Source organism: Cryptomeria japonica, chromosome 2 (assembly GCF_030272615.1).
Source record: "Cryptomeria japonica chromosome 2, Sugi_1.0, whole genome shotgun sequence".
Lineage (NCBI taxonomy): Eukaryota > Viridiplantae > Streptophyta > Pinopsida > Cupressales > Cupressaceae > Cryptomeria > Cryptomeria japonica.
In genome coordinates, this window is record NC_081406.1 from 663,608,139 (window position 1) to 663,624,326 (window position 16,188).

At 33.0% G+C, this 16,188-nt stretch overlaps 1 protein-coding gene across 1 annotated transcript; it reads right to left on the reverse strand.

Moving 5' to 3' along the window:
- Positions 1–13,825: 13,825 nt before the first annotated feature.
- On the reverse strand, positions 13,826–14,842 carry LOC131061619 (zinc finger protein STAR3-like). The gene has a single exon (XM_057995397.2). The coding sequence runs from the start codon at positions 14,840–14,842 to the stop codon at positions 13,826–13,828; it is 1,017 nt and encodes a 338-aa protein (XP_057851380.2).
- Between the last annotated feature and the right edge of the window lie 1,346 nt (positions 14,843–16,188).

The window sequence follows — 16,188 nt, forward strand, 5'->3', positions numbered from 1 at the left end:
TGGAAGTTAGTTTATCCAATTTTAAATACATACCTACATCATAATTGGGGACCTATTTAAAAAGCACCATATATATTACCTAGCAATCAAGTGACAATTTTATTACTAACTATTTGTAGGTACTTGGTGGAGATTTAAAACTTCATTATAAATAAAAATAAGGTAAGATTGAAATTTCTAGATTTTAGCTAGGTAGAATTTTCCAACATGAATCTAAATTAGAAGATCGTTGATTTGATTATCTTGATGTGCATGAGGTAAAGGTCAAATAATTTTATTTGAAAACTCTCTTTTAGATAATTAAATTGCACATTGAATTAATACCTAAGGGCTTTAAAAGGATGAAAGATTCTCTATATCCCTAATACAATAAAATTAAGTTCTGAAACTAGCTGATTGATAGGATAGATTGTTCCCTTAAGAGAGAATTCCTTAGTGGAGGCTACAACATCAATAGTGATTTAAAGAACCAAGAACTAGCTCTTGAAACCATTCCACATGGATATGATTCATCCATAAAGGATAAGCCTAAAATGAAAGATACATTAGTTAAAAAAGGGAAGTATTATATCTTTACCAAGGGCAAGGGGATAGTATAGTAGTTTACCTCTAGAGAGGAAAGAGTAATAAGAAGAGTCAATCTAGAATAAAAATAAAGTATAGTTTTCATGAATACTATTCATGATGGTGGGAAAGAAAGTGAAAATGAGAAATTATGATACAAAAAGAAGAGGGTAATAATCAAGTGTCTCAAGTACCATTCATAGTTTCTCTTTCTCCTCCTAATGTACCTTCCCCTACTCCTCCTCAAAAAGATAATATTATAAGAAAAAGGATGTAATTAGTACCAAGTTGGACGACAGTAGGTTGAGCCATAGACAAAAGAAATTAAATTACCTATAATTGTCTAGGTATTAGAATATATGGTATTATAAGAAACATTCTTGCAAGACTATGTATAATTCTTGGTGTAATCCAAGTTGAAGGTATGATACTTGATGTTTTATGTTCCTCTAAGGTGGGTAGAACTTTACATTCCATAATATAGATTAAGTCTCATATACCCCCTTCCTCTCTCAAATTAAAATAACTAAGAGTCCCAAATCACCCTCATCTACTCTCATGTACTTCAAAAGGACCTTTACCAGGGGAAACACAAAGTTGGGGTTTTCTAGTTAGGTTGAAGTTCACAATTGAGAGGATAAATAGGGCCTTCAAGCTAATTGATGATGACTTCTCAAAGATAGTCAAATTTTTCAAAGCCAAGTCAAATCCAAACAAGGAAAAAATATTGTCTAATATAATAATGGATGCTCATGGTACAGAAGTAATAAAGATAGACACTCCACTAATGGATAAAGAAGAATATAGAATGTGAGATAGAAACTATTTGATCTGAAAGGTGGATATTGGCCATGAAATACATGAAAGGGGAGAAGCAGATAATGTAGGCAAGGATTTTTATTGTCTGGTAAAGTGGGTAAACATAAGAACTAATAGAATATATGAGAGACTCATGGGCCCTATGGACTTGAACTTCATAAATCAAATATTCTTTGTAGCCCTAGATAAATGATATGAATACTAGGAGGAGTTATAAGTGCTTCTATAATATGGAAGAATATTTTTGGAGACTCAAGGAAGTTGAATAATCGAAGAGGAATTGAGGAAAAATCATAGCACCACTAATGAGGCCAATTCTATGATCAAATTTAGTGACTCTTGATGAATATCTTATTTCTATAGAAGATTACATACCTAACTTATAAAGATTAGCTAGGGCCCCCTTCAATAGCATAGAAAAGAAATAAATTCTCACTAAAAATTATCATGAGCTACCTACTGAGTGGGTAAATTCCATGAAGTTATGGATTGGAGTAATAAAGGAGTCTGATAATATTTTTTCTCTAAGAATGGATGCAATGGATGTGAATATAGCTCAAATTGAGAAATTCATAGAGACTATCACTAGCATATTTTTTAAACATTCAACCGAGTACAAACTACTAGTACAATAATAGAGGAGTTTAGCAACTCTCCTAGGTAAAAATTGATGGAGGATACAAATGATAGAGCACTGAGTACCAAGAATCACATCAATGTATTCTATGAAATTTTTTCAAGGCTTAAAGAGATCATACACATGTTGACAAAACGACCCATTTAAAAAGGATTTATTGATAGTACTAAAAGGAGAAAAAAAAAAAAAACACATTGTTTGAGTCTATAAGAAGTTTTAGGGAGTATATTTAGACAATGCATATAAAAAGACTCATAAAAATAATGTAAAGAGAGTAGCCTCGAATTCTCACTAAGTGGGAGTTCCACTTCATTCTTTGAGTCTTGAATAAATTACTTCAATGATTTTCGGTCCTTTGGCCTACTAGGTGTTGGGATTTCCTTGCCTATGTCTTCTTCGCCGTGGGATCGCATATGGATGCGTATGTTTCCTTCTCGCCGGAACTCTTTCCCACAGATGCTCTACAAGATTGTCATGCTCCTCCATTTCTACAAATTCTTTCTCGTCGTGGGATCGCATATATAATAAAGGGTTATTCACTATCCTTTATTAGTCCCTGCCTTAAGCAGAGAACTAATGTTTTCACCTCCAGCATTAACATGCTTTGGTAACTGTGTAAATTGAAAAATTTAATCTTATACTAAAGTTTTATTTTTATTCTTATTAAACTATTTTAAAAATTATTAATTTTTTGATCAATCATTGGCTGTTTCAATTTTTGCTGGGGTTTATTTATTTTATTTTTGAAAATATTTTCTATTATTATTATACAAGGTATATTGCAACCCAGCTGTCAAATTGAAATTTTAAAATATTTGTTTATTTGTGCAGGTACATGATAGGTACAGGATTCATTATTAGTCCCTGCCTATATAGGCAGAGACTAATGTTTTCGCCTCGCCAAATTTCTATTAATCCTTGCTCGCGAAGCATGCTAGCAAATAAATAAATTGCTTTTACTATGGTCTGTAGCGTTTAGATTTAAAAAATAGAATTTTAGATATTTTTTTTCTTTTTGTGATTGGTCCTTCTTATTTTTTCCAGTGGTTTTTATATTTTTCGATTAAAAATTAAGAGAGAAAATCCCGTGACCAATGAAAAATGAGCAGGAAAAATTTAAAAATATTCCTAATGTTTCGAGGGTTTTGGTGGGTATGTGGCAGAATGGGAATAGTTCACGTGTCTATGTGTGACATTGGGAATTTAGGACATTGACAGTTAGCATCCTCTAGAAGGTGCCCGAAACTACAACCTTCTTACACTCTGCTTCAGAGACCTCGTCTCCTGCAAGCGACCGCTAATTCAACCAGGCTTATTGCTGCTGCTCACTCAGGTAGGCTTCATCGTCTTCAATTCCGAATGTTAATTTTCCCTTAATGGGCTGAGAAATAAGAATTTGAGGTCTTGATGATAAGCTCATGCATTAGCGTCCATGTGTGTATTGGGCATAGGACTAGGTATTTTTTTGCATGTCCATTGAACAAAGCCTGGTAATGCGTACCCCATTTAGGGATCTTAAACCATGAATTAGCTTTTAACCCAGATACTAGTTATTGTGCGAGAAATCTAAAAGAATCTTGGGGGTTAGGTGTTACTAGTTTTCAAGGCAGAAATATTTTCTGAAATTTGCTTCTATTTTTCTTAATGCACAGTAATATTGACTAAAATTCTTTTTATTTTCCAGGACTTTCCACTGCATATCTTACAATGCAAGATTTTTTACAACTCCTCAGAAGGGGTAGGGGTTATAGTAATAATAATAATAGCTGTGGTTTATAGGTTTCATCTATTGAGGGTTCTGCTGCCATGCCAATCTCCTCTGTTGAGCATGTTCTTCTAGGCGGTATTGGTACTTACAGCATAAGCCACATTTCGACATATGGTCAGAGCAATGGCAAATCTGAAGCCGGTCCTCCTCTACCTCCTCCCATGGTGCATGTCACTGTAATGGAAGCCAAACCAAAAATCGCAGCCAAGGTTATGTCTGCTATGAACAATTATGGTGTAGAAAGCGGACCGACAATCGCATTGGGGAAAGAACGTGTTTGTGTTCCAGAAGGAAATTGAACCACTGGCCCCCATGTGAAAAGCGATGTAGCTAAAGTTTCATGTTTTTTCTTAACCATTAGTCAGTTCCCCTTCAACACAATCCATTAAATATAGTTTAATTTTGATCATTATTTTTTGTTTTATGGTTATTTTGCAGATTTTGCATATTGGTTAGCAACTAGATCAAAAACAGACATGTTGTTCATTGCTAAGAATGCATTCATTCTCAACTCGATTGATGTCAATCAACAGCCAATTCTTTCCTCAAGAAAAGGTGTACATTTCATCGTATTATATATTTGTGTCCTGTTATTTCAAATTTCTTTTAATTTCATTTTTTTAAATATGTTAAGCCAATTGCATAAACAAGAATTTGGATTTTCTGGTTTTCAGGTAACAACCACAAATAGTGCAAGGTCTTGTTAAGAAGATGAAGTCCATGAAACCTATTTCGAAAGATGATGAAGTCCATGAAACCCATTTCGAAAGATGATGAATATGTGGATCAGAATCGAGAGAATTGGATGAAAATTTTGTCTCACAAAGGTATCTGAAACAAGGAAAAATATGCTTTCCTTTTGGTTTCATTTCTCGCAGGGATTCTTTCCATGTACTTTTAAGTTTAAGGAAAGCCTTTTAATGTTATAAGTTGAAATAATTTGCAACCTGAAATTGGTTACATTATTCTTCAGGGGCAATTTAAGAAGTTGGTCTATCTGATTAACATTGTGTTAATATGACCCAAATTAAATTTGATGTATCACTGGTATACTACAATAATTTACAGTTAATATTAGAGCTGCTTGCGAATAGTGAATCAAAATTGTTGTCTACATCTTATTTGAAATAGAAAAATATTTACAATGGAGAGACAAAAACCCTAACATGTTCAATCTGTCTTCATTAAACTCAACACTTGCTTTGAAATGTGACTCTCTTTTCTTCTTGCAACATGGACCTATATTCTAGGCATGTGTAGTTTGATGGATACCCATGTGGACTTGGCAAAAAATGAGGCTTTGATCAAAACCAAACTTCCCTCTTAAAACAACACGATTTCCCTCTCAAAACAACATGATTTTTGGCAAGACTAAAGAAATCTTAAGCATGGAAAAACCATTTTTGATTCCTTGACCTATCAAAACACCGCATGGTGACATGATAATGAGCCTTCTAAGAGAAAACAAACATGTAAAGAAATTCTAACCCTCAAAAACTCAATGACACTTTGAGAACATGATGATGTTAGAAGGGCCATTAGGCCACTGTGAAAGAATAGACTAACAAGACCTTTGAAAGATTGTGACCAGCTATGAAAACATTTGCAACTTGCTCATCTTTAGAAACTCATCCAATGTCAATAGCAAGTCAAGTCCTCAAAGTGTTCAAAAAATTTGAAGGCCAAGTAGGGTAAGCAAGAGCCTTTCAATCCAAGTACTTCAAAGCAATATTTAAGTTGTGAATTGATTCTGAGTATAAAAATGAGAGGAACCACAATAGTATGTGTACTTTAAACAAGGATATGGTAGCTGGTGAAGATACAACATTTGTTTAGAATTTATTGAAAAGATCTTCCTCTATATTCTAGTTAAATTTTTACCTTACATAAGATATCATCATTAAGCCAGGCATATGGTTTGAAGTTGAATTTGATGGATGGATGACAGCTCACTAGACCATGAATTATGATCTCTGTAGCATGGCTTTTAGAGTTGAATTTGATGGATGGAGGCTAGATCATTGAACTGCCACTATCTATATTTTTTAATAGATATTGTATATATTTTTTTTGGTTGTGAATGGGCAAAGCTCCTATGGATAACCAATTTTGAACTGTCAAGAAAAACTACAAAATATCGCAAGGCCTCATGTGTTTTTTATCACAAGATAAATGAGTACAAGGAGAGCCCAACATCATAGTGGTATGATGAGGACCAAGTTGTGCAACTAATTTTAGTTTAGTCCCATCGTAAGAGCCAAACGAGTTAAATAATTCCATTGAGGAGCAAAAAAGAAGAATTCCATTTGATGGTAGCTTTGTTCATTGAGCTTGCTTCTTGAAGCACCTAAGCGTTTTTCATTGGTATAATTTTAAATTATAATACTAATGTTTGAATTTCAATTTTTCAGTTTTTAGCCCTTCATAATGTGATAATGTCATTCAATGTTGGACCATGGATGTTATTTAACTTTGTGCTTCTTTCACTGTCATTTATAATATGTATTTTGATTTTATTTAAGATGTTTTTTTCTTTAATTTTTAACTATTATTTTACACATTTTTAGCAGTCACCTCCTGGCATGCTGTACCCAAAATAAAAGAAATATTTTGTCATCCCTAGAAACATGTCCCTTCATCCTGAACTTGGAAAGAGATTAAAGCTACCTGAAATTATTTTAGAAATAAAAGAAATATTTTGTCATCCCTAGAAACATGTCCCTTCATCCTGAACTTGGAAAGAGATTAAAGCTACCTGAAATTATTTTTGAAAAATGGTAATTAAATGCATTGAATTGCATTCCATCAAAAGAAGAATCTAAAATGTCATGAGAACCATGTTCTAATGATAAGGTTACATTACCATGATGAAGTATTAATTTTTTATGGTAAAGCCAATCGTTGTGCAAGTCCATGGCATAGTTGTCAAATTTAAAACCTCTAAAGCATGGCTTCTCAATGGAAGACATGTTCCCTTGTATTTGGAGATGGTGAGCTCCCTCAAGTTTAAAGATGGTACATTACCTCATATTTAGTTGATGGCAATGTTAGTATTGCAATTTATCTATTAGAAAAATCTAGATCCTTTTTGAAACTTTTTTTTTTTAAAAGCTAAAACATCTACCGATCTAAATGTAGCCCTTTGCTCCATGCATTTACCAAGCTTCCTTCTGCGAACACTACCCACATTTGGTTGACTAGGTGGGATAGGCTCTCCCTCCTTATAGATAATCCAGCGGTATGGACCTGCATCCTTCAATCCAAGTCACTAAAGAAAACCTTAATTTTATCAATGTGCCATAATGTTATCAATAGGAGCTCAGAGAATTGCAAATCTTTTTCTGCATTTATGTCTGCCAATTCATTATTCTTCTTCAAAATGCCTAGAGAATTTATCTTGCGTTGAGGCACTTTTGATGTACAAAGAGTTACAATAAATTTCACAGAATATGCTAAGGTGGGAGATGTTTGCAGGGTAATACAGTAAGTTCAAAGGATTTGATGAATCTATCCACAATCGTAAGATAAAATTTAAAGTTGCCATCATCTATTTCCAAAAGAGATTTTTTTTTAACGCTGCTAAAATCTATTAAGAGTTAGACAGGTGACCATGATAAGAGAGAGCAGAGTTTTGTTGAGTTTGATAGTCAAATTTATTGTTCGATTCAAAAACTCATTTGTCTATCATGCTTATTGGTTACAATACTACAATGTTTAACAAATAACTAGTATGTATCATTAATATGCTTGGATGTTAATCCATCTTATAAAAACATGTTTATATTTGAATATTGTACCCAAAATTTAATAATAATGGGTAATATTTCTTTTAGTAAATATCTTGTTTAGAATGATTTTAGAATTGTAAAGTAACAAGTTGCCAATGGCTCAGGTTTTAGACATTAAGAAATTTGGTGCCACACTGCAATCAAAAGAGAGACCAAAGCATCCTTTCATCTCGAGGTAATCCTTTGTACATTTCTTGGGTTTTCTTTCTAATTTATGAAATGAACTATAGAGGTTTATTGCAGAGCACAATATTGTCCTCCAGTCCTTATCTTGATTTGCATGTCTTGGCCAGGTTATTAAATACCTACAATCTTTACAAGAAAATGTCCAATAGTATGAGGCGACAGAGCAAAGCTCGAACCACATTTTCCATTTTAATATTTTCTCATTGCATGAAGGATTTTGGCAAAAGCTATGGAATTTGGCTTGACACCTGCCACTTGCATTTGCTTAAAAGTTTGTGAAATATTTTTAAGAAATCCATTTTGTGCATATCTTGGAACCATATTGAGGCATCACAAATTTTGCATTATTCATTGAATCTTTAGGATAGTGGATTTTATAAAAATGGATCTAAAATTTTTAGGATTAGATTTCACAGTCGAAACAGAGAGCTGAATATCTTATTGAGGCATTTTGTCTAACAAATTGTGTGCCTTGTCTATGCTATCACATTTCACATACATGTCTAGCAAGGCAGTTACAAACATAACATCTAACAAATGTCACCCTTCCTTTATTTTTTAAAATCAATAAATACTTTGATTTTATGTCCAGTATGCACATTTTTCTTCAAGTTACATTCAGAACATGCATAGTATTAGACACCATATTTTCCAAACTATCACTTTCTACTGGGTTTGATAACTCGTTCTTCAAAAACCACAACCATTTATGATTTTAGCACTGAATTTCAGTTGTAAACTGTTTCTGAAATTACATTATATGAAAAGAAAAAGTTTCTACTATGTCAAATATAAGTTCACCCAAATTTAAAAATTTATCAATATTATATACATTTTTTACATGCTCAAAGTAACTTTATATTACTTAATTGTTCTCAACACTTCACTGCATTGCTAGCATGTTTTTAGCTAAAGGCAGGGACTCATGCTGTCTCACAGCTCTTGTTTTTTGATGGTTTTAGTTCAACTTGACATACACATTAATATATTAGAATTATTTATCTTTACCTAAATTACAAATAATACTCATCAAATTTTTATTTTAGATGAGATAGACTTTTATGTAATCTATTGCACATGAAATAACATAGTAAATTCTATAATTATTAAAATATTATATTATTATCATCAAATTGAATAGTCTCAATTTGTACTATAATGTAGTACAACTTCTTATTCTAAACAAAATGTAAATATAATTTTATAAAACCTAAACATTTGTACCTACATGGTAAAAACATGTAAAGCTTGTAGTTTGATGCATAAAATCACATTTATTATAATTTTTTAACATAGATTTTAATTTTGATAAATATTTCATGCACCAAAACCTTTATAGAATTTTTAAATATGTCATCTAACTAATTTAAATAAGTCATAGAAGAAAAAGACTAAAGCCATGTGAATCTCAATACATTCAACATTGGTTCATGAAATGTTTTAGTATGAGGTATGTGTTGTACCTCGGTAACATTTGAAATCCATAGAAGTACTCTTAACACTTATTTTTTCATCATTTTATTTTATTCTTCTAATTTCTTAAGTTGTTTGTTTCTTCATTATGTATTTGAGAAATCTACCATGATATTCATAGATACTGTAATAATTCAATCTAACAAAACAACTCTTTCCTTGAGAATTATCACTTCCTATTAGCCCACATTAAATGGATAAAAATGATGGAGAATCAACAAGCCTACATAGATCCTATAGAAAAGTGGACATATGAGAATTTTGGGATTGAGGATACACTAGTAGTGGCGATATCATAAAAATATTTTTTATTTCAATAAAATTTATAGGAATTTAATAAAATAACATTATTAAAATGAAAAATTTGAATGTGATTTATTGGCCCGATACAATATCTATGATAGAAAATACTACAAATTGAGATAGATGCTAGAGGATAAGGTAGAATATTAACTGTAATATATCTAGTAATAAGGAAAAATGGGTAGCATATAAAAATAAAATAAATTTAAATCCTACAACTTTGACAAAGTGAATTAAGAACATACAACTAAAATGTAAAGTTACAAATTGATGCAATCATGGTGTGTGAAAATAAGCTTGTATTATGCTTCATGTTTAGTTTCTCTTGGGAGTCCTCAATGAGGCAACATATGCTGGCTCTAATGTAATCTTCTCATTTAAATCATTCCTTCACTTAATGTGGTCTAAACGAATAAGTAATGAATCACAGGATTTTTTGAAGAGATAGAAGGAAGATTCAAGATAGTCGGATGTATGAAGGTTGCAATGCTAGTAAAGGAAGAAATGACACTAGTAAAAGGGAAGCTATGTCTGAAGAGTTAGGAAAAGGGATACAACATGAGAATGGATGAAGAGAAGGATGATGATATTTATCATAATATCTAATAATTGGTTAGTTCTAAAAAAACCATTCCTTATGGATTTCAATCATCCATTATTTAGGATAACCCTAAAATAAAAGGTGCATTAGTTAAACAAGGGGAGTCTTCTAGCTATACCAAGGGTAAGGGGATAATATAGGAATCTACCTCCAAAGAGGAAAGAGTAATAACAAGAGTTAACAAAATAAAAAATAAAATAGCTAGTGTGAAGAGAACTCGTGAGGGTGGGAAAGATAGTGCAAATGAGAAATTATAATACAAAAAGAAGAGGGTAATAATTAAGAGACTCAAGTACCATTTATAGATTCCCTTTCCCCTCCCCATTCTCCTCCTCATGCACCTTCCCCTTCTCCTCCTACTCCACAAGACAATACTATAAGAAAAAAATAGGAGGTAATTAGTACCAAGTTGGATAGTATGAGGTTGAACCATAGACAATAAATTCAACTAGCTACTATTGTCTAGGGATTAGAGTATATGGTATTATAAGTCTATACAGAATAATAAGAAACATTATTGCAATAATATGTATAATTCTTTTTGTAATCCAAGATGAAGCTATGATCTTTGATGTTATGCCTTCATCTAAGGTGGGCTAATGTTTACATTCCCCAAAATATATATATTAAGACTCATATACCCCTTCCCTTCTTAATTCAAAATGAATAAGATTCCCAAATCCTCCTCATAGTTTGCCTCCTTGTCCTACACTCTTAATTAATTCAAATGGACCTTTATCAAAGGAACCATCAAGTTGAGCTTTTCTAGTTTCATTGAACTTCATAATTAAGAATATAAATAAAGCCTACATACTAGTTGTGTTGGCAAAATGGTCAGCACTCCCCTCAAGATTTGTGACAAGGGACTAACCGCCTCTCGTACAATCCATATATCTACAGTTTGTATCGGGCATTGACAGATCAGTCTTTTGATGCAACGGAAAACTGGGCCAACAAATGGTATCAGAGTGTTGAGTCACAAGTTCGAATCCCCTCGGGTAACGCTGAGGGGGAGATTATTGGCAAAATGGTCAGCGCTCCCCTCGGGATTCATGACAAGGGACTAATCACCTCCCATGCAATCCATACCTCTACAGTTTGTATCAGGTGTTGACAGATCGGTCTTTTGATGCAATGACAAACTGGGCCAACAAGTTGATGATGACTTCTCAAAGATACTAAAAGTTTTAAAAGCCCAATCAAATCCAAACAAGGCTCAAATATTGTCTAATATAATAATGGATTCTCATGGTATAAAAGTAATTAAGATAGCCTCTCCAATAATGCATGAAAAACAAGATGACTTGCGAGCTATGAACTATTGGATTAAAAATGTCAACCTTGTCCATCAAACACACGAAAGGGAAGAAGTGGATTTTGTAGGAAAGGATTTTATTATATCTAATATAATGTGGGTAAACATAAGAATTAAAAGCATATATGAGTGCCTCATTAGCCCTATGGAATTCAATTCCATAACTCAAATATTCTTGGTAGCCCTACATAAATGAAATCACTACTAGGAGTTATGAGTCTTCTACAATATGAAGGAATACTCTGGAGGCTCAAGGAAGCTTAATAATCAAAGAGGCATTACAAGGAAAATCATTGTACAGGTTATGAGGCAAGTTCTATAATAAAATTTAAGGAATCTTGATTAATTTATTATTTCTCTAAAATATTACATACCTACCTCATAAATATTAGCTAGGACCCTCTTCAACAACATAGAAAAGAGAGAAATTTTCACTAAAGATGATCATGAACTACCTATTGAGTGGGTAAAGACCACGAAGCTATGGATTATATTAATAAAGGAATCCAAAAAGAAGTTTTCTATTAGAACGGATGTAAAAATCTTAGTATAGCTCAAATTGAGAAATTCATAGAGACAGTCTCTTGCATACTTTTGAAAACATGCAACCTAGTATACCCCACTAGCATAATAATAGAGGACTCTACCAACTCTGTCAAGTCTAACTTGATGGAGGATACGAATGATATAATTGAGAGTATCAAGAAACATATTAATGTATTAGATATGAGATTTATGAAGGCTTAAAGAGATGACACACATCCTCAAGAAAACTAGCCATTTAAAATGAATTTATTGCTAGTACTTAAAGGAGTAAAAAAACACATTGTTTCAAGTAGGCGGATCCCCCAATGGGTGGTGGTGCTTTCAAGCTAGGTGGATTGCAAGCTACCAGTGCTCTTGGTAGGAGACTATAATCTCAAATTTTCAATGATTTGTAGTTTCTAATTAGATATCTGAAGACATAGGTAATAGTCTATGATCTTTGCTTATGAAGGGCTTTTGTTCAGAGCAACAAGATATGTATTAAACTGCTAAAAAATGTGATGCTAAGATTTTTATTGAAAAATGAATTTTCAAGTTTGTTGGCCAAAAAAAAGTGAAAAAATACAATGTTTCAAGTCATAACAAGTTTCATCTTCGGACATGTAGTGTCATGGTTAAAACACTTCGTTGGTGAAGTGGCCACCATGGCCAATGCTTTGATATAGATGTAAAACTTAAAAAAATATTCACATTTGTTGAGAAAGTTAGTGCTAGTTAAGTTTGGAATTGAATTAGCAAGATTTGTCATCTTAATTGCTTGACCTAGATCATATTATAACACTCCATTTTTAAAATTCACTAAGAAAGATGTCTAGAACATTTTAGAAGTTTCATTTTTAATCAAATTTTGATTTGTAAAACTGATGTGAAAAGTTTACATGTTTAATTTTATTTTCAAACTATTCTTAATATTCTATATTATTATAAATAATATAAATAAAGACATTATTTATTAAGAAAATCATCTTTATTAGCCCATAGGCTCTAAGTGGGAGCTTTTGCTCCCAGTAAATTGTCATCCTGCTTGCTTGCTAGTTTCTTTTCCGGTGGCTGAAAAAATAGCAGGTTGGCTGGCACCGTGTGCTCTTGAATGATCATTAGCCGATAGCCTCCTTGTGGGGGTTTTTTCGCTCGGAATGATCATTTCGTTGCCGGAAATTTGTCAGCCTCCTTGGTTGCTTGGCTGCTTATTTCCGGCTCAGCTGAATGAAGCGAAACTTTTTGGAAGTTCAACGTTGAGCAAATGAAGAGACTTTGAACTAATGGATGTTGTTCACCTTGCTGCAGAAAAACCCTAAGATATAGAAGTCGAATTCCAACCCCATAAGGCAGTCATATGAAAGCTAACAAAGCTTGTCTTTTGTAAGAGCAACTGGTTATGTGCAGCTAGCTTGCATGAAACAGACTAGCCTACTAATGATGGTTTACATTTACACTCACTGTGAATTATTTATGGTTTTTGAACATCATAATTTGGCATATTGATATTGTTCATACACTGCAATCTGAAACACCTATCTGCAACTGCTAGTATTATAAAAATTGCAGATTAAAGAAACCACATTCCAAATCCACAAAAAAATCATGAATATAGCATATAAATAATTACAAGTTTGGAGAGCCAAGACAAACTGAGATGCTCATGATAATAGCACAATCTAAAAACCAAAGAGGTGAACCTCATTGGGAAGAAAGAAACCTACAAAAGTTTAGGCCTTGAGAAAGCAAATACATTCTCTTTGTCATTACCGGTATACGCTGTCTTCTGTGCTATTCGATCCTGCACCCTCCATTACGACAGCTTGATTGGGCAGTGGGCCTTATGTTAAACTAACGAATTTCCTGCTGCTCGAATATTAGGGTTTTGAGCAAAACGTACTGGCTGTCTATGATTGCCCGTAGAGATTTCAACATTGGGAGCAGCAACAGCAGGAGGAGGACGAACAGGCTTATGGCCTTGTCGTCCCATGCCCACATGGCGAAGCAGCTTGTTCCTCGTTGAAAAGCTGAGGCTGCACGAACACTGCCATTTACTATGCCCACACTTGTTTCCGTGGGTTTTCAGATCTCCCAAGAACGAAAACTCCTTTCCGCAGTTGTTGCAGGCATACATCCTAGCGCAATGGCTTCTTCTGTAATGATTTCTTAGGGATGCCATGGATTTCAAGTGCTTGAAATGAGGATGACGCCTGTTGTGTGTGCAACCCATGAAGGGGCACGAATAGCATGACTTTTGGCCCTTGGGCCTGCTAGATGTTAGGGTTTCCTTGCCTCTGTATTCCTCACCGTGGGATCGCATGTGGATGCGCACGTTACCGTCTCGCTGGAACTCTTTCCCACAGACGCTGCACAAATGGCTGTGCTCTGCAAGAATGTCATCCTCCTCCATTTCTAAAATTTCTTCTTCACCTGCAAAGCTCAAACTTTGAGATTCCGACAAAATCGAACCAGATGTGGCGATCTCCTGGCAGATTATGGAATTGAGGGCCAAGTTGGGTTGTTCCTGATCATCGTGGATTTCTCTTTGCAAGAACCGTTTCACTTCCTCGGCTTTCTCCTGAAGCCAAGAAAGCTCAGAAGTCAGAGCGAACAGATTGGCTTCACCTTCATCGCCATGTTCCACCACAAATTTATGGGCATGGTTACCACAGTCGGGTTGCCAAGAGTTTTCATCCTCGTGACTCAAAACTTCACTTCTAAATGTTTCCTCCATGATTTTTCTAGATTTCATTAATACCCGAATATTTGAGAGCTGACTCACTATGATCTCTGAAATTTCTATGGAGCAGGGAAGTTTTGAATTAAGATCAAATAGTGGAGAATTGTCATTGGTGGAGTCCATCCAGTTATTAAGGTTTATTATAATATGATTTATTAACCGAATATTCGGTTCTTGAAAATATCAATAGGTATATAATAAAGGGTTATTCACTGCCACTTATTTTTAAATGGTTTTATTTTTAAATGGTTTTAGTTCAACTTGACATAGACATTAATATATTATAATTATTTATATTTGGCTAAAATACAAATAATAGTAGTCAGAAATTTAATTTATTGCACCGTATCCCATGGTGTTTTAAAATTATTGAGAATGGGCTATGTGTTGTAGGAATGGAGAAATCCATAGAAGTAACTTCCACTTTATATGGAATAAAATACACATTATTTGTATTATGTTTGGTTCTTAATAGTTATTTTTTTTTTCTAATTTTTTAAGTCATATTTTGCATTATTAAGTATTTTGAAAATCTATTATGATATTCATAAATATCATAATGATTTAATATAAGCATAACACTTTCCTTCAGACTTAGCACTCCTTATTAGTGCACAGTACATGGATAAGAATGCAAGCCTGCATAGATCCTAGAGAAGAGTGGACATGTGAAAGTTTTGGATAGGGGATATAATAGCAGTGGAGATACCATAAAAATATTTTGGACTTGACTAAAATCCAATTTAAATTAAAGATTGCAAAATAATACTATTGTTTGATAAATAAAAAATTTGAATGTGATTTTTGAGTCCAATATAATATCTATGATATTAAATACTACAAATTAAGATAGATACTAGAGGATGAGGACTTGGATTTGCAATGTAACAATTTGAAAGCTCTAATGAGGTAGAATATTAACTGTAATATCTTTAGTAATAAGGAAAATAAATCAACCCATGATTAATTTCCTTATGATTTAATATCTACCAATAGGATAATAAAATAGATTATTAATCAATTTGAAATTACTATTTTTGGAATAGGGAATGAAACCTCAATCAAAAAATAATCAAAATTGATCTAAATGTATGATTTCAAGAAGAATTGGTAGATAAAAATAAAAAACTAGTATACAAGAAAAATGTGGCATAAAAATAACAAAATTCAATAAGACATATCCATTCTACTAGATGACACTACAAAATAAGATGGATATATGAAGGAAAAATGTATGTGCTAACACATGATAGATGCACCATTTCATCTTAGAAGAACATTTAAAAAACAAAATCAAATAGACATGTAAATAAAATTTTACTTGGAATATGAGTCTCATAAATCATGATAGAATATGGGAAGGAGAAAATGAAGTAAACATAAGGAATAAAAGTAAAATTCAGTCATACTTTCATCGAGAATAATATGAATACATACTTTAATTGGAAATTTAAGAACCAATATAACTG